Raw genomic sequence first — 18148 nt, 5'->3', positions numbered from 1 at the left:
GCAGCAGATGCAGCCCATTTCTACCATCACAAGTTCTTGTGGAGAGTGCACTCGAGTTCAGACCCTTGGGCCACGTGGGCTGTTCCCGAGAAGGTGGTCAACCGACCTCCCGTAGCAGAGCCTGTCTGTCTGCAGTGCATCAGGCTGGGCACCTGGGGCCGTGTATGTGCCCAGTGGCCAACAGTGGAGCTATGAATTAATGTTTTTTTTTTAACCCTGAGGGAGCTGACAGGGATATAAAAATAGTAAGAGTCACAGAGGGAACACTGTCCCCAGGAGTGGGCCTGTGGGACCGCTAGGGGCCTTCCTGGGGTCCCTGTTTCCTCCTCACCTGATTTTGTGACAATCACATTCTTCCGGTCGCTTTTTCTTCAGGTGACCTCGGACTTCCCTCAGGTTCTTAATTTTATTCTGCAGGGTTTCAATCTGAGGGAAAGAGGAGGCCATGTAACGGGGGCTGGGTGAAAAGGGGGGGCCTGGTGGTATCCCTGGCCATTGCCCACATTTGTGGGTACAGGGGGGTTCCTTGGCTCCACCTGAAGTAACCAGACTCCAGCAAAGGGACTTCGAGTCATTTTCCTTCTGTCCTGAGGACTTACCCCACCTACCCACCCCAGCATGTTGAAAGGACTGAATGGGGTGTGGCTGTCTCATAATCCGAAAGGGCTGTGATGTCATCCTGTAGCAGGCGGGTGGGGGAGCCAGTGCTAGGACTGATGTGCCCATCCCTGGGTTGAGGGTTTTGTGGGTGCTTCACTCCCCCCCGCCCGGTGTGACTGGTGGCCCCACCAAGCTTGTGATGAGAAACTCCCTGCCCTGACTCGTCACCTCATGGTCGATGTGCAGCTTGTGGTCTTTCCAGGCCTGCAGGGACTTGTACAGATCCAGGTCACACTGGACCGTGTCGTTCTCTAGGATGTAGCACCTGCGCGACAGAAGGGATCACGTCTGGCCCCGAGGGGTGAGGAGGGCCCAGCCTGTCCCTTTACCCCCGACCTCTGCCTAGACGCTCACCGATGTGTGACTCTAATGGGGTTGGGGGCTGAAGAGTCCAGAAGACCTCCAGTGCCACTGAAGTCCCCACCATCCTTGTCGTCTTGGTCCTCAGGGACCTCTGGCCAGTGCCGCTTGGTAAGGTTGTGGGGCTGGGGCGCCTCATCCAGGCTTATGTGGTGCACCTGGCCGTCCACCTCGATAGCCACAGAGCGGATGGAGCGGTTGCGGGCATAGCTGGCCTTGTACTCTGTGGGCACCAGAGGGGTGGTAAGGTCAAGAGGGCCCGGAAGGCTGGCTGGGCTCCTTGGGCAGCAGATTCTTATCTAGGTAGGGCCACACTCCCAATCAGGAGGCTCAGGCTTGTGGGCCCGTGACACCTACAGCCTGCGCAGCAGAACCCCTGTGGAAAGGACAGCGGTGATTTCACTGGGGAAACATGGAGGAGGAGCTCCGGCTGGATAGACAAGCTGGTACATCCATTCAGTGGAATATCGGACCATAAAGGAATGAAGCCATAATACATGCTACAGTGCAGATGGGATGTCCAAAACAGTATGCTGCCCGAAAGGCCACGTATTGTAGGAGTCCACATGGAATGTGCAGAATAGGTCAAGACATCCAGACAAAGCAAAAGAGTGGCTGCCATTTGGGGGAGTCAGCGATGGGCTTTCCTCTGGGAGGAGTGGAAAACCCATGTTTTAGAACTCAAGGTGGTGGTTGTACTACATGGTGAATGGATTCAATGCTTCTGAATTGTATACTTTAAAAGGATAAATTTTATGTTCTGTGAGCTTTACTTCAATTAAAAAAAAAGTAAAGTGGATATAAAAACATTAAATCAGCATCAGTAATCAGAAACCTCCCAACAAACAAAAGTCCGGGACTGGACGGCTTCACTGGTGAATTCTACCAAACATTCAGAAGAACAAGCAAATGTGTCCAAAGAACAGAAGAGGAAGGAACACTACAGACCCATTTCACGAGACCAGTCTTATGATGCCGGAGCCACAAGAAGTGAGAGTTACAGGCCCACACCCCTGATGAGTACAGAATGCAAGGGTCCTCAGCAAAATGTTAGCAAACTAAATTCAACAACCCATTCAAAGAATCCTGTGCCATGATCAAGTGGGTCTTATTCCAGGGATGCAAGGGTAGCTTAACACCAGCAAATCGATGTGATACCCATTAACAAAATGAATAATGAAAATCATCTCAGTAGCCCTGGCCAGTTTGGCTCAGCGGTTAGAGCATAGGCCCGCGGACCCGAGAGTTCCAGGTTCGGTTCCCACTAAGGGCATGTACCTCGGTTGCAGTTTGTCCCCGTCTCCGTTTGGGGTTGTGTGGGTGGCAGCCACTGAATGTGTCTCTCTCGCATTGATGTTTCTCTCCCTTTCTCCCTCCCTCCCTATCTGAAGATAAATGCAAAAATGTCCTTGGGTGAGGATTAAGAAAAAATCAGTAGTTACAGAAAAAGCATTTGACAAAATCCAACATTCATTTATGATAAAAACTGTTTGATAAGGGTTACTACCCCAAAATGTGTAGACTCCTGCAACTCAATAGCAAAACTGATTTGATTAAAAAATGGGCAGAGGATCTGAATAGACATTTTTCCAAGGAAGACATACAGCTGGCCAAAAGGCACATGAAAATGTGCCCAGCATCACTATCAGGGAAACGCACATCAAAACCACAGTGAAACATTACCTCATACCTGTTAGAATGGCTACTGTCAAGTAGTCAAGTACCTGTTGGCGAGGAGGCGGAGCAAAGGGAGCCCGCATGCATGACTGGTGGGAATGTCAACTGGTGCAGCCATTATGGAGGTTCCTCAAAAAGTTAAATGGAACTACCATACGATCCTGCAATTCCACTTCTCAATACTTACCCCGAGGAAGTGAAAACATTAACTCGGAAAGTCTGTGCACTCCCATGCTCACTGCAGCATCATTTACAATAGCCAAGGTATGAAAGCAATCTAGGTGCCTATTGGTAGGTAAATGGATAAAGAAGGTGGGCATATATACAATGAAATAGTATTCAGCCATAAAAAGGAAATCTTGCCACTTACAACAACATGATGGACCTTGAGGGCACGGACCTAAGTCAGACAGAGAAAGACACCACATGATCTCATGTATATGTGGAATCTACAAGAAACGAAACACCACAAAAACCCCGAGCTCTTAGATAGAACAGACTGGTGGTTGCCAGAGGTGGGGGGCGGAAGGGAAATGGTGAAAATGGGTGAAGGGGGTCAAAAGGTACAAACTTCGAGTTATAAAGTCTCCGGGATGTACAGTACAGTGGTTTTAGTTACTGCGGTATTGCGTATCTGCGGATGGTGACAGAGGTTAACAGGACTTAATTGTGGTAATCATTTTGCAGTATATACAAATATCACATCGTTATGTTGTATACCTGAATCGAATATGATCTGTCAGTTATACTGCAATAACACACAAAACCCATTAATTTGAAGTGGGGGGAAAAAAAAGAAGCCAGGCAGCACATTCTTCTGGATAGAAAAGGAGGAAGCTTGGGGAGGTCACTTGGCTTCTCTGAGTCTGTTTCCCCAGCCTTGAGCTGGATGCTGTTCTCCACTGGGTGGGTAGTGGTACGGGGCTGAGAGGTGCCTTTTCTAAACCAACTACTGAAAACAGGGCGTGCAGGCTCAGAGCTCAGCTCTGCATCTCATGTATTAAAACACAAATTCGATCAAATGGCCAGCACTGAGAAGAGGGGGTGGTGGTCATGCAGGGAGGCAGGTTTCCAGCTTCCGGGAGCTGACACGCCGCCCTTTAGACACCGCGGTGTGTTCTCCTTTTGACCACGGCCTCCACCACTCCCTTGTCTTAAAACTGCCTACCTCACTCAGGTCTGGCTCCGAGTCTGTAACCCCCGCTGCCCTAAATGTCCCATCTTTTTAAAAGGAGGGTCTGGAGCCCCTCATGGCCCAGGTTTCTGTTTGGCTCCATTTGATCACCAGGTGGCGCCCAACGCTCCACTGGCTGGAGGCTGGAGGTGGTGGCACCCAGGAAGGGAGGAGGGGACTCCCGCTCTCCTGTGGGGCAGGCCTGAGGCGCTGGGACCAGGTCTTGCTGCCCCTTCCCTTGGGATAGATGCTGGTACCTTGCATTTGTGAGACTCCTTGTATCAAAGGATCCAGGGTGCAGGTCCAGCAGAGGCATTGCCTCTGTGGCAAAGTCTTGGGCCTTTTCTGGCCCCCGGCACCTTTCTCCTGCCCACGTTCAGTCTCCCTGACGCCACAGGGCTGGGCCCTGGTGCACACAGGACTGCGCCCATCCCCTTGCGGGAACAGCTCACCTGCTCACGACGTCATGAACTAGACCCCCCAAGCTCTCTCTGCCTGTCTTGCTTGATCAGGAGCCAGCTGCCTTGTATCTTCCCACCTGCCATCCTCAGCCACAAACCCAGGGGTCCCCAAACTATCTGGCCTTCTGCCTGAGGCTGTAAGTAACCCACCCATCTGAGCCCAGGGCTGTTTTCTCACTACAGTGACACAGCTGAGTATTGAGACAGAGACCGCTGAACCTGCAAAACCTCAAATATCTACTCTCTGGCCCTTCCCGGAGAGGTTGGCCAGTCCCTGTGCAAACCTTCCCTGGACTGAAGCCACCTGCTCTGTGTCACCCTAGCCGTCTTGGTTTCTAGGGTCCCCAAGGTGCCCTCCCTTCCACACATCCTGGGCAAGGGGCTTCATAACCCAGTGGCCAGGAGCTCAGGCGCTAATCTGATGGCTCGGGTGCAAATCCTGGGCCAAACTGCAACCACCATAGGCCCTGAGCTGTGTTCCCGTGACGGCACCTGCCCTGCAGGGCTCTCTGGAGGGGGACATGCAACAGAACGTGTCCATTTCAGCACCCAGTGCAGGTGCCGAGCAGCTGGACGCGCCAGGGCACAGGTGCACTCTCATGTGAGCATCAGGCAGAAATCATTCTTCCCGTGGGAACCTGAGCTCAGAACGGGGCCATGACCAGCCCAGGGTGATAGCTGAGTCTTCCAGCCACGGCTAGGGACGTCTTCCTGCTCGCTGGCTTTCTGTCCGTCTGTCCTTTAGCCCCTGCTGGGGTGAGGTGTGAAGCTTAGGCAGCTTCTTCAGCTGGGTTGGGGGGCTCTCCACACTCCAAAATACAGTCCGTTGTCAACAGCGGTAACTGTTGTATCGGGTCACCGAGAACACTGAGCTGGCGAATGAAACCATCGCTTCCAGGGGAGATGCGGGGCTAGGTGCCTGCGAGCCCCGGCCACACGACCTTGTCGGATAGTGTTTGTGTCAGGGCACCTGTCGCTGGCCGACAGCTCTAACTCACAGCTGCACAAGCGTGTCTACCCCACGTTTTCTCCACTAGCAGGTCACGGCCTTCCTGCGTCGTGAACAGGACTCGGTGCCTCGGCACCGTGCTGGGGGCTGCTTTACACTGAAATCACCCGAAAAAGTGCACAGACGTGAAAAGCGTGACACCAAGTGAAGACTCCGCTAGATACGAAGCTGAAACGGGGAGCGTCTCCTTGCTCAGCCTCGGGGACTCAGGAGTTGGTGCCGCCCTGCCCGCAAATGACCGTGACAGCATCTGACGCAGTGACCTGAGGGCCGCAGATGCGTTTCAGGGAGTCTGAGCTTGTGAGCGTGGACTCCGTGAATGAGGGTTGGCCCTACCAGCCGGCCCCGAGGCGTCTCCCCTTCAAGTCACTTCCAGAGCCCAAGCCCTTCTCCCTGCGGCGCGACTGCCTAGTCTGTCGCCCTGGTCCTCACAGGGCGCTCGGCCCGTCTCCCCTGGGTCTTCCTGCTGCCGCCCCTGCCCCCTTCCAGGCCACTGACATGCGTGGGGGGAGGGGGTCCCTTGAAAACACAAATCTGATCTCTGCCCAAACCCTCCGGTCGCTTCAGGGCACGGCCCGCAGTGCAGTGTGATGGCCCCTGGCAGGTCGCTGCCCCCATCTTCCCCTTTATTCCTGTCCCTCCCTGCGGGGCCAGGAGCGTCACCGGGGCTTGGCTGTGTCCCCAGCTCCCTGCCCTTGTAAGTGTCTGTGGAGTCGTTTGAATGAACAAATGGGGCCACCCAGGCGCAGTCCCCTCCCTCCGCCCCGAACCACCCAGGTCGCCACACTCACTCTTCTTGAAGAACTTTTTCCGGCGTCCGGCTGGGCTGAGCTGGTGGTCCCCGCCGCCGTCACAGGAGCAGGCCCCAGCGCCCTGCCCGTAGTACTTGGGCACCAGGTTGGACAGGGCTCTGCCGCCGGGCCGCGCCGGGCCCTTGCACTTGTGCAGCTTCAGTGCCCCCGTGGCGTCCTCCACACACTGCCATTTCTGCGAGACACAGCAGGGCCTCGGGCTCCGAGCTCGGCCAGCAGGCCGCCCGCTGCCCGCCCGCCCGCGACGTCCCCTCGCCCGCCCTCGCAGGGACACGGGCGCACAGGAGCTATGGTCCTGGAACGATGTACTCGGATGGACAGACACACATCGACTGCGGAAGCACCCAGAGGGCACTGAGCGTGGGCCCGTCCCACACGCAGGGAAGGGCATTCTTAGGAGGTGCTGCGTGAGCAAGGTGGGCACCACCACCTGGGGGCCAGGACTGCACCCCCGCCCCCGAGTGGGTGTCCAGGACAGGGATCCTGGAGGCCCCCTCCAGCGCTCTTTTCTGTTGGGTTGAGCAGTGTGCTCTGATAATCTGTTCCGAATAAGCAGACACCCACCCTTCCCCTGCCCTGGGATGCCTGCCCCTGAATCTGGGGCACAGGACTCAACAATCCCAGGGAGACAGGCTCCCGGCCTCGGGCTCTTGCAGCTCAGAATCAAAATCCGAAACGTGTGGGCTCTGGGCATAAACCCGAGGCCGAGCTCCCCCCAGGATGAGCTCCCCCAGACGCCGGCTGCAGGAGGGCAGCGTTTTCTGTGTGTGGCCCTCAAGTCTGTTGCCCTGGTGCCTGGAACGGGGCCCGGGGAACAGGCCTGGGCCACTGTCTGGAGGGGCGGCCACTGCGAGGGAAGGCAGGATGGAGGGACAGCTGTCCCCAGCCCCGAGGCTGAGCCGCCGCCTTACCTGTCCCAGCTGCTCACACGCCGTCTGGTACTCGGCTCGCTGGCACAGGTCCTTCACGCGCTGGTACTTGGGCAGGAAGTTCTCCTGGGCATCCACCTTGTCGCTGTCCCTCTTGTGGAGCAGTTTTCTGTGGGCAGAGCGGGGCGCAGGGCTGGCCTCGGCTCCGGGGGAGCGCGTGGCCTGCCTGTGGGGCGGCCCCCACCCAGCCCAGGCAGGGTGCCCCCGAAGAGTGTGCAGGTCCAGCCTGGCCACATCTTCTGATCATTGAGGGACTTAAACGGGGATTTTCATAAGGAGCCTCCCAAACTGCGTGAGTCGGCGATGAACGGAAACCACGTGAGGCTCTGTGCGGGCAGCAGCTGGCTCCAGTGCACCTGTCTGTCAGCTGGTGTCGGGCTGGGGACACGCTCCGGGTGGGCAGGTGAGATGACAGCTCTCACCCTCCCCCACAGCGGGATCTTTAGTACCACAGGGACAGGGCCGGGCTGAGAGGGCACCCCGGGGGCTCCTGGGTGGCTCCTCAGGAACCAGCACTCACCCCCTCTCTACCAGGAAGGAGTCCCGCCAGACCCTCATCTTCTTTTTCAAGTGAAACCTGGGGAAAAGAGCACACCTCCATCTTCTCATCGGGGCGCCTCGCAGGTCCCCGCACCCCCTCCCGGGAGCAGGGATGGTACCAGCCTTGGTTCACCACCAGCACAGACTCCAGGGTCCCGGGGGAGTCGGGGTGAGCTGGGCAAGGGAAAGGCTTTGCCGCCCCCCAGTCACGCGTGTGGGTCTCCACGCCTCCCAGGGGGCCCGTCTCCTCGTGTTAGCGATCGCTCCCTCGCAGGCCAGCACCCGAAGGAGCCGCCGCCCGACTTCAGGTGAACGGCCCTGTGTTCTGGGGCATTTCCTTCTCTGACCCTGCCGGTTGGGTTTGTGTGATTCAAGTGCGCATTCCCTGCTGTGTGGATTCCGCTCTCCAGACAGGGGCTCCTGCACCCGACCCAGGTATCCTGGCCCCTCCACCTGCCCAGGTTACCCCCTTACAGCTTACAGCCTCCGTCAGAGGAGGGAGGCTCCCCAGAGGGGCCCCCACAGGCAGTCAGGTGGCCGGGCAGTGTCCACCAGGGCTGGACCTTCGAGCTGTGGGAGGGGCCAGCCCGGCTCCCTGGGGCGCAAACCCAGCGGCTGTTACAGCGGTGGCCACCAGATGTCGCTACTGCCACACCAGTGGCTACATCGCGCTTTCCCGACCCTCCAGGCTCAACTCACCGTCCCACCTGCCTGCCTTTTGCTCACCATCCCTGTTCCCTTTCCGTCTCCGGGACACCTAGGAGCATGTTCCCATCGCGCCATCTGGCATTAAAGGCACAGCGCATGGCGACTGGGCGTGCAGCCTCTCGTCTGGAGTCTGAATGCTGGAGCCTGAGCCAGACCTGCCCAGGGTCCTCCGGCAGTCGCTGGACCTCTCTGGGATTCGATTTCCAGGTTGGTAAAAGGGGGTCATAATGATAAAAGCCCCTGCACAGCACTCAGAACACGGCCTGGCGACGGGGAGTGTTGCTCCCTGTCGTCGGCATTTCAAGTTTTACCCACATGTAGGGTCTGCCGCTGGTCGCCCTGGCCGTGGTCCAGACGGGAGCTGGGGTTCTAGAGGGGACGTCCTTCTCTCCCACGGTGGGAACCGGGCAGGATGAGGGGGCCCTGGGACCCCCGCTCCTGACTCTTGGAAATGCTCCCCCAGACCCATGCGTTTTGGCCACAAGGCCACACGGGGAGCCCTGCGCCCCTCCCCCTCCTCACCGATTCATCGGCCGCTCCGTGTCCAGCAGCTTCAGGATGGACTTCCCATCCATGTCCGAGGGGATGTCCAGACCTGCGATGTCCAGGATGGTGGGGGCCAGGTCGATGTTGAGGACGATGTGGGGATTCCTTGGGGAGGCAGGGAGACCAGACTGGGCCACCTGAGCAGGGGTGCCCAGCCCCCTCACTCAGGAGGGGCAGAGGTCGCCAGGGACGAGGCCATCACTCCCTGTACCTCAGCCCTCAGTGCTCCCGCGGTGACTCTGTTCACCTGGACGCCCCCCCACCTCTGTGCCCCCGACACGCCCCGGGCTGTGACTCAACGGCCACCCCTGGCCTCCACGTGGCTGTGTCTTCAGCCAGGATGCCCTCCCTGCTCCCCAATATCTGAACAAGGACACCCCCTATAAGAGCTACCCCGAACCCTGGGCTTTCCCTTGGACCCTTCTCTGAACCTGAGGTCAACCCTGGCCCCGCTGCTGTACCTGACAGGGCCTGTCCTTGCTGCCAGGAGGCTCCCCCCCAGGTACCAGCGCAGCCCCTTCCCTCACCCCAGTTCTAGGAGCTGTGACAGACCCAGGAGGCCCTGTGATCCCCACCGTCCGGAGTTCACGCCTTGAATGATCCGTCCCCTTGAGGGTGGGCCAAACTAACAGAGCAGCAAAGTGGCCAGTGTCACTCCGTGGTTGTTACGTGATGTGCCCGTCCCGCTAGCTGCGCTGCCTCATCTCTTACCGAAGGAGCAAGCTGCCGCCAACCCACGCGCAGCAAGGCCCGTCTGGGGGGAGGCTGTGTGAGTTCACGTCCCCTGCCTGCACTTGCACAACCGTGAGCGGGGAAGTGGGACACATCAGCCAAGACAGGCCAGTGACAGTCATCCTCGGGCTTCTGTTCAAACCACTGTTTGGTTTCCTAAGCCAGATGGCTGAAAGTCACAGTGACTCTGCCTCCACAAGAGAAAAGCCTGCCTGAGAATGAAGCCAGTTCAGAGAAAGGCTGACAGATGGAAAATGAGAGCTTCCTGATGTGATGTGTGCGTGTGACTGCTGGATCCAGCCATGCCTGAAGCCAGAGCTAGCCTTGGACTTTCGGTTACTGTAGTTACTGCGTTCATTTCATCTCATTTAGACTTATCCAGTTTGATGATCATTTCTGCTTGCAACCAAAAGAGTCCCGGCGGACATTCTGTGTGTCTTCAGCCCCAAATCAGACATTAGCCCTCTCTGTTCTGTCCACGTGGGGTTGTGGTTCTGGGTCCTGTGAACCAGATCGCAAGCTCTGAGGCTGACCACACCCACATGCCAGTGCTTACAGAGCCCTTAGGCCCTAAGGCTTAGGGGGTCACATCCTTTCTATCGACAGGGTGGCTCAAGGTTTCTGGGAGGCAGAAGGGAGTGGCAGACAGGGGCAGAGACTCCTGCCTCAAACCCCAGCTCCTTCCCTCACATGTGACCTCAGGCAACTTAACATTTCTGGGCCTCAGTTTCCTCAGGTATAAAAGGGATAATAGCCTCTACGTCACAGGGTATTGTTATGCTTAAACGAATACATGGATGTCAAGTGCTCAGACCTGGGCGGAGTGGGCACTACACACACACAGATGTTGTTATGGCTATGATTGCAAGTGACCCCAAGACCACACACAGGCAGTGATCTGAGGAGGTCAGCAGAGAAGGGATGAGGCTGGGCCTGTGTCTGGGAACTGTTGCCAGGTGTCCAAGGCGGCGGGATCACCTGTCCCCGCAGGGCACAGCCGCGCCCCTCGGGAGTTCTGCAGGCAGCCTCCTCAGTGCCCGTGGTGTGCGGTCTGGGCTCAGGGCTCGGGTGGACATCCGACCAAATGAGCACCTGAATAGCGATTTACCTGCGTTTCAAAAAACCACTCGAGCTGGTGTCCACAATGTCCCAGCGGATCTGAGGAAGCTGCTGCTATGATTCCTGGCCTTCTACCTGTCCCTGCCCCAGACATGGCCGGCTGGCTGCCAGGACGTGCCATCTCAAAGGGTGGCCCACGGAGGTGGCCAGCTGAGGGCACTGGTCCTTGAGGAAGGACGCAGGGGAGCGGTTCACCCGTGCGCTGTGGCCTGCGCTGGCTCAGTCGCTCAGACAACACCCCCATCCCTTCACCGAGGTGGGGGCTTCCTCCCGACAACCACCACACCCAGGGGACACCCAGCCAGACAAATCAAGGTGGCATTCCCACCCGCTGGTGGTGACACGGGCCAGCTCCCAGGCTCCCTGGCACAGTGCCCACCACAGACATTCTGTTTTCACAGGTGCCAACGGCTCTGGGCCTCTCCTTCGCCGACAGCGGCGTATAAAATGCGTCAGAGTCCACCCTGAGTGCCACGATCACTGTTTCACTTGGCGCCGAGGCCCCCCGGCCAGGGCGTGAGCACCGGGGCGCGGCTCGGGGCTGCACGGCCGAGCTGCCGGCTTCTTGCCCGTCTGGGTGCCAGCGGAGCCAGGCCTCCCCGGACTTCGGCGCGGGGTGGGGGGCACTTACAGTGAGCCAGCCTCCACGTTGGGGCCCCGCACGTAGAACGGGACCCTGATGTCGAACTCGTAGGGCATGGACTTCCCCTTCACCAGGCCGAACTGGCCGATGTGGTAGCCGTGGTCGGCGGTGTACACGATGTAGGTGTTGTCCAGCTCGCCCGTCTCCACCAGCATGTTGTAAATCTGGGCACAGGTGACAGGTGAGGGCCCTGCCGGCTCTCTCCAAGGCTGTGGGGCCTCGGGCCGTCCCTCCCCGGCCTCAGCGGCCCGAGACTGGCAGCCCCCCCACTGCTGTCACTGTCCCCTCACTTTCTTCACAGACTCTCTGTTCTACCTGCTTGTTGTCTGTCTCCTTGCGTTGGAACCTACTACCTCAGAGAAGGGACTTTTGTTACTAAGCACGTTCAAGTGCTAATGGATGGGTGGACGACTGAACGAATGAATGAGCAAACACATGAGTGAAGTCGGACGGTGGCCTGTGGCAGGAGTCTGCGATCCACCATGGTGCCGGCCAACAGAACTTCCTGCGGGGCCCGCAATGTTAATTTCTGTCCTGTCCACCCACCCCGGAGGCCACCGGCCACAGGTGGCTACTGGGCACCTGAAACGCAGCGGGTGTGACTGAGGAACTGCACTGTAAATTGTGTTGTACGTTAGTTAATTTAAATAGCTGTGGGTGAATCAAGTGTTTGACCCACACGGTGGAATGTTACTCAGCAGTGAAAAGGAAGGAAGTTCTGATGTGCGCCACCCTGTGGCCGAGCCTTGAAACATCATGCTAAGTGAAGGACGTGCTCGAAGAGTTCGAGTTGTGTGACCCCTTCCTAGGAAGTGTCCAGAAGAGGTAAATCCAGACCCAGGGCAGACTGGGGCTTGCCTGAAGATGAAGGGCGAGGGGGCTTTGGGGGGGGTGGCTAGGGGCGGTGGGGTTTCTTTTCGGGGTAATGAAGATGTCCCAAGGTTGACTGTGGTGCTGATCGTACAAGTCTGCAAATATATCAAAACCACTGAGCTGTTCACGTTGGGAGAAGTGTATGGTACGTGAATTATATCTCAATAAAGCTGTTAAAAATGTCAGCAGCCACCAGTGGCTGCCACACTGAGCCGACTGAAGGCCCAAGCAGGCAGGCGGTCTGGACGGCTCACCCGGGAAGGGTGAGGGCAGGGCGGGGCCCAGGAAGGGGGTGCAGGGGCGGCCTACCGTCTCCATGGAGCTGTCCACGGACATGAGGGTCTGCAGGCGCTTCCGCTGCAGCATGTTGGTGAACTCCATGTGGATGGGCCTCATGGGCCCCGTGTAGCGCATGATCCAGTGCTTGTCGGGGTTGGGCGCGTAGTTGTAGCTCGGCGTGCTGGGGAAGCACAGAGGTCAGCTGGAGGGCCTGGGCCGCCCCGCCCGGCCCACCGACGCCACGAGCCAGCACCCGCCCTGCGCTCTGTCTGCGGCCCGGCACGAAGTCCCCCTTCTGGGGGGAAGTGGACGCTGGGGTCGGGGCCCCTGCTCAGAGTAAGGTCAGCAATGCTCCCCGCGTGGAGGGGCCCGTGGGAGACCTCAGGAGGTCTGGGTTCCATGACCCGGGGCCACACGCCCAGAAAGTCCCTCCCACGCCAGCCCTCCAGCACACCCGGGCACCGAGGCCGAAGCGTCTGTCCGTTTCCTTTACCACCTGTCTGGAATGGGCTCCGTTCCCTTCCCAGAGGCGCAGTACCCCATTCTACTGCAGCAGGATTGCGTTTATTTTTTGGTGACCTTGGACAGGGGGCAAGGTCGGCTGTCATTAGGCTACCCGGTTTCCTTTGGCAATGGATTCGGGCTCAAAAAGGGGACGCTGACTTTGCACAGCAGGTAAACAACAGCCACGCATGTGTGAGGATGGCCCCCGAACTCCTGTGGGGATTCTGGGTGGGGGCACCCCAGAGAGGGAGAGCTCGATTTAAACCCCACAGGCGGTGGCTGTCCCCAGAACTGAGGACTCTCGAGGTCCCCCAGACCGCCCCTCCCCGCAGCTGCACGGAAAGGCTGGGTTCCCAGCGCTGGAAGACGAAGGGTTTCCAATGGTAAATTAAGGGGCGAAGGACTGCGGGTGGGGAAGGGCCCAACAGGTCTCTGCAGAGCCGAACGCCCTGCCCTCAGGCCACATCAGGACCTTCACAGCCCCACGTGGCGCTGGGGTAGGGGTGACAGCACTGCGGGCGCCCGGCGGCTGTGGAGACCTGCTCTGCAGAGGGTGAGTCACAGCCTCCACCCCCTCCTGACCTCAGCCCAGCCCCGGGGTCTCCTGCAGCTACGTGCACCGGCCCAGGCCTCCTTTGATTACAGCCCCGCTGTGGCTCCTGGGGCTGACCTGGTGTAGAACTTTCCCAGGACCGAGCCCCACCCAGGACCGGGCTGTGGGGAAAACCGTTCCCAGGCCCGGGCCGCGTTCCGGGAGGCAGTTTTGAGCAATCGTCCTGGGTCTATTCGATTCTGTTAGGCTGGCATCTGCCCTCAGACCAGGAACGAGTCTGTCAGGGGTGCGAGGCAGAGGCTGCAGAGCCCGGGGCCCCACTGGGGACCAGTGTCGCAGGCTAGCTGGTGGCCTGCGTGGGCCAGGCTCCCTCAGGGACGGTGTCGCCTTTTCATGGGAGCCCAGCCACCTGCAACAGATGCAACCCGCACCCCCTGGAGAATCCAAGGAATGTCTGGTGTGTTCACAGCAGGGCCTGGGGGTCCCCGCTTCTGCTGGGGGCATTCAGAGGGTGACTCTGCCTCACAGCCCCCACCTGAGGCTGTGGCCTGGCCTGGCTGCCGCGGGTCAGAAAAGGAGGGGCCAGAGGCCACCCCTGAAACAGCGCTGGGGGCTGGTGTCTGTGTGCATCTGTGTGTATCTTGAAGAGTGTCTCTGCCCAGCCGGTGTGGCTCCGTGGCTGAGCATGGGCCCATGTACCATGAGGTCACCGGTTCAATCCCCGGTCAGGGCACATCCCCAGTGGGGGGCATGCAGGAGGTGGCTAATCGATGTTCCCTCTCATCCATGTCTCTCTCTCTCAAATCAATAAAGAAAAAATATTTTTTAAAAAGTGTCTCTGTATTTGTGTTTGTATCTGTGTATCTTTGTATCTGTGTTTGTGTTCATGTCTCTGTGTGTGTATGTGTATGTATACAGGTTTGTGTGTGCACTTGTGTAACTGTGTGTCTGTATCTTTGCAGGTGTATTTGTGCCTGATCTGTGTGTACCTGTGTGTTCGGTGTGCACATATATCTGTGTTTGTGTGTATATTTGTGTGTGTGTGTGTATCTTTGTGGGTTTATCTGTTTGTATCTTTGTGTTTGTCTCTGGATCTGTGTGTGCCTGTATCTATTTGTATATTTGTGTGTTTGTCTCTGGATCTGTGTGTCTGTTTATACATGTGCGTCTGTGTCTGCGTCTGTCTGCATCTCTGAGTGTGCGTGTGTTTGGAGTGAGGGAAGGAGACAGCATGGCACCGAGAGGCATTTCTGGAACCCACAGGCCCGGCTCAGGGATGGGGCACGGGCTTGATGGGGACAGCCTCTGACAGCAGCCTCCTGGTAGAAGGAGCTGGAACTCCAGCCAACCTGCAGGCCTCTGTCCCCTCCTCACCCCCCCTTGACTGTCATAACTAAACATCCAGCTGCAGAACTTTCTGGTTTTGTTTTAGAAATGATTATACCCCAGAGATAAGAGAGCCTTCCAAACACACCCCTAATAAGGCGAGGGGTTCTCTGGGTAAGTCATAGCAGGCGCTGCTCATGTTCAAGTTCTGTAGTTTTCATTTCAAAGGGGAATACATGAGCAGGCAACGTCAGACAATCTCACAAAACACCAGGGCTGCTGGGGGGTGCAAGGGGGCTGCCAGCACCCCTTTTAAAGGAGAAGCCACAGAAGCAAAGTATAACCCCTCTCACCCCACGGCTTCTCCCTTAGGTGGGACTCAGTGGGCACATGCCCCTCCTGCAAAGGTGAGCCATTAGCCGGGTAGGTGGAGGTGGGCGGGGGTCAGGCACCTCCTGTGCAGGGCGGCAGTGCTGCCCTCTGGGGGGTGAGGGCGGCACTGCAGCCCCTGGAACGCAGTTCACCTGTCAAATCCTCCTCCCCAGAGACCAGGGACCCAGAAGTGAACACACCCCTTACCCTCTCCCAGCCACTTTGGGTGCTGTCAGCAAGTAATTACGGCGAGGGGCCCGAGGGGAGCAACATTCTGAGTGCAAGGAAGATGAACACCGGGGTGTTCGGCAGGGTTCCAGCTCGCCCTCTCCTTGCCCCCCAAGGCCCCGCTCGGGGGAGGTGGTCCCCGGCCGAGGAAAGCAGCCGTCCGGGACGATTTACTAGCCAGCTGGAGGGTGGAGGCCTGGGGGGTGAGCGGAGGGCGGGGAGGTGGGAGTGGCGGCCGGATTTGCGTCCTGGCTCTGCCCTACCAGCTGGGGACCCTAGGGGAGCACCTCACTTCTCTGTGCCTCCACTTCCAGGCAGTCATACACCGTGCAGCCCTCACACCCCAAGAGCACCGTCTGTGTGACTGAGAGGACGTGGCCGAGTGATGGCATGTCACCGGGGATCAGGGTATAAGACTACAGCTTCCACCTGGGCCGCCCGCCACCTCCCCATCTCTCTCCGCCTTGGCCCCTGCTCCGGAGGAAGCCAGTGGCTGGGCCGTGGGAGGCTGCGGGAGGGGCCGCCACGGGTGAGGCCTCAGGTGGCTGCAGCCTGTTCATCAGACCCCGGGGGCCCTGAGCGAGAACCTCTCCGAAAGGCCACTCCCCGACACCGGTCGCACAGGCTCTGAGAGCCCACACACGCTGGCGTTGGAGGGTGCTGGATTTGGGGGTGATTTGTTAACTAATGCACCAAAAGTCACTGTGACCGTTCCGTGATTTGGCATCATATAAAGGGCCTAGCACACTGCCCTGGCCGGTTTGGCTCAGCGGTTAGAGCATCGGCCCGTGGACCGGGGAGTCCCAGGTTCGGTTCCCACTAAGGGCACGTACCTCGGTTGCAGTTTGTCCCCGGCCCCGGTTGGGGTTGTGTGGGTGGCAACCAGTAGATGTGTCTCTCTCACATCCATGTTTCTCTCTCTCTCTCTCTCTTCCGCTCTATCTGAAGATAAATGCAAAAATGTCCTTGGGTGAGGATAAAAAAAATTAATAAAGGGCCTAGCGCAGAGCCCGCCACGTGGCCGGTGCTCAGGAAAGGCGGGCGGATACATTAGTAGTCTGATCAAGTTATGGATCCCTTCCCAAAAGAATGTTTAAAAATGTATAAAACAAAATGCACAGGGCCACAAAGGAAGGCTATTACACAGAAACGCTGTTCTAGCGGCAGACCTGGGGGGGGGGGTCCCACGTTGGAAACGTGTCCCCGCTGTGCTGTGCGGGCCAGTCCAGCTGGCGCTGCAGACGAGCTGTGTGCTCCGGGTCCTCCCCCGCGGCCGCCGCGACTGCAGTACCGTGACCCCGGCCCTCCCCTCCCCCTCCACCCCGACAGGGCTCCGCTTACATGTGTTGAGACGCGTTGGGGAAGAGGTGGGAGTACTGGGGGGCCGAGTCCTCGGGGCCGTGGGGGGCCGCGTGGCTGATGACCATGAGGACGGGCCGGTGTGGGTACATCTTCTTGGATGTGCGGAAGAAGCTCACACTGTCGTTGGTGATGAGGTCCGTCAGGTAATCCTGGGGTGCGGGAGAGACGGGAGCTGGTGAGGGGCTTGCTCACTGAGCACTGGTGTGCTGGGCACCATGCTGGGCACCGGGACACGGTGGAGACCCAACTAGTCGACCCCTGTCCTTGTGGGGCCCACGGCCTGGGGGGCAGAGAGGGAATGAGTCAGCAAGTAAAAAATAGGAATGTCAAGCCCTAGCCAGTTTGGCTCAGCGGTAGGACCAAAGAGTTGCGGGTTTGATTCTGGCCAAGGGCATGCACCTTGGTGCGGTTTGTCCCTGGTCAGGGTTGTACGGGAGGCGACCAGTGGGTCTCTTTCACATCTCTCTCTCTCTCTCTCTCCCCCCATCTCCCACTCATTCTGAAGATAAATGGAAAAATATCCTTGGGTGAGGATTAAACAAATAAAAAAAAAGAATGTCAAATGGTGCTATGCATAATGGAGAAAAAAAGAGCAGAGAAAATTTAAGGAGGATGGGCGAGAAATTGCAATTTGTCATTCATTCATTATAGATGCTAGAATAATAACAGCCACAGCCCCGAGTGCTGCGGTGTGCCAGGAACCGGTCTGCTTCCCGGCAGGAGCGTGTTGAAGTCTCACACAGCCCTGCGTCCAGAGCAGGAAGTAAAAGCGCAGAGGAGTTATGCGACTCAACGTCACATTGTCACATAGCTGGAAAGTGTTGCATCCAGGCCTCCGACGCCGTGGTTCCTAAGCCTGAGGTCTCCTCAAGGGTCAAGGTGTCTGCATTGCTGGAGGGCCTGTGTTGGGGGCAGGAGTGGATGAGCTTGTAAACAAAATACCTAGATAGCGACAAAGCCTGACAGATGAGGAAAATAAAACAAGCTGTGACAAAGAGGAGCTGGGGCGGTTGGGGAGGGCCTCCCGGAGGAGGTGACATATGAGCTGAGACCTGAGTGATGAGGAGGAGCTGGGCATGCGCATATCGGTATCACTGGGGTTCATCTCAGGTGCTGGAATCCTCGCGGGAGCTTTATGATGCCTGAACCCAGCCCCAAAGTTTCTGGTTTAATCGTTCAGCCTGGACATGGGCCTTTTGAAAAGCTCGCCAGGGGATTCCAGTGTGCGCTCGGGATTGAGAGCCCCGATTCCGGGAAGACTCCAGGCCGCGGGAGCCGCCG

The 18148-nt window shown here is 58.1% G+C and overlaps 1 protein-coding gene across 2 annotated transcripts in view; it reads right to left on the bottom strand.

Annotated features, from left to right (window-relative positions):
* The window catches only part of SULF2 (sulfatase 2), a 96221-nt gene that overhangs the window by 5167 nt on the left and 72906 nt on the right, over positions 1 to 18148 (bottom strand). For both annotated transcript variants that reach the window (XM_036244657.1, XM_036244658.1), the window contains exons 5-14: positions 16847 to 17016; positions 12553 to 12703; positions 11359 to 11534; positions 8853 to 8981; positions 7603 to 7659; positions 7065 to 7191; positions 6133 to 6328; positions 1015 to 1243; positions 829 to 925; positions 332 to 426 (exon numbers count right to left, since the gene is read on the bottom strand). In XM_036244657.1, the coding sequence (XP_036100550.1) occupies positions 332 to 426; positions 829 to 925; positions 1015 to 1243; positions 6133 to 6328; positions 7065 to 7191; positions 7603 to 7659; positions 8853 to 8981; positions 11359 to 11534; positions 12553 to 12703; positions 16847 to 17016 (1427 nt within the window). The remainder of the gene's footprint in view (positions 1 to 331; positions 427 to 828; positions 926 to 1014; positions 1244 to 6132; positions 6329 to 7064; positions 7192 to 7602; positions 7660 to 8852; positions 8982 to 11358; positions 11535 to 12552; positions 12704 to 16846; positions 17017 to 18148) is intronic.

This window comes from Molossus molossus, unplaced genomic scaffold (genome assembly GCF_014108415.1).
Source record: "Molossus molossus isolate mMolMol1 unplaced genomic scaffold, mMolMol1.p scaffold_m16_p_6, whole genome shotgun sequence".
Taxonomy (NCBI): Eukaryota; Metazoa; Chordata; class Mammalia; order Chiroptera; family Molossidae; genus Molossus; species Molossus molossus.
This window is presented reverse-complemented; position numbering and strand designations above follow the sequence as displayed.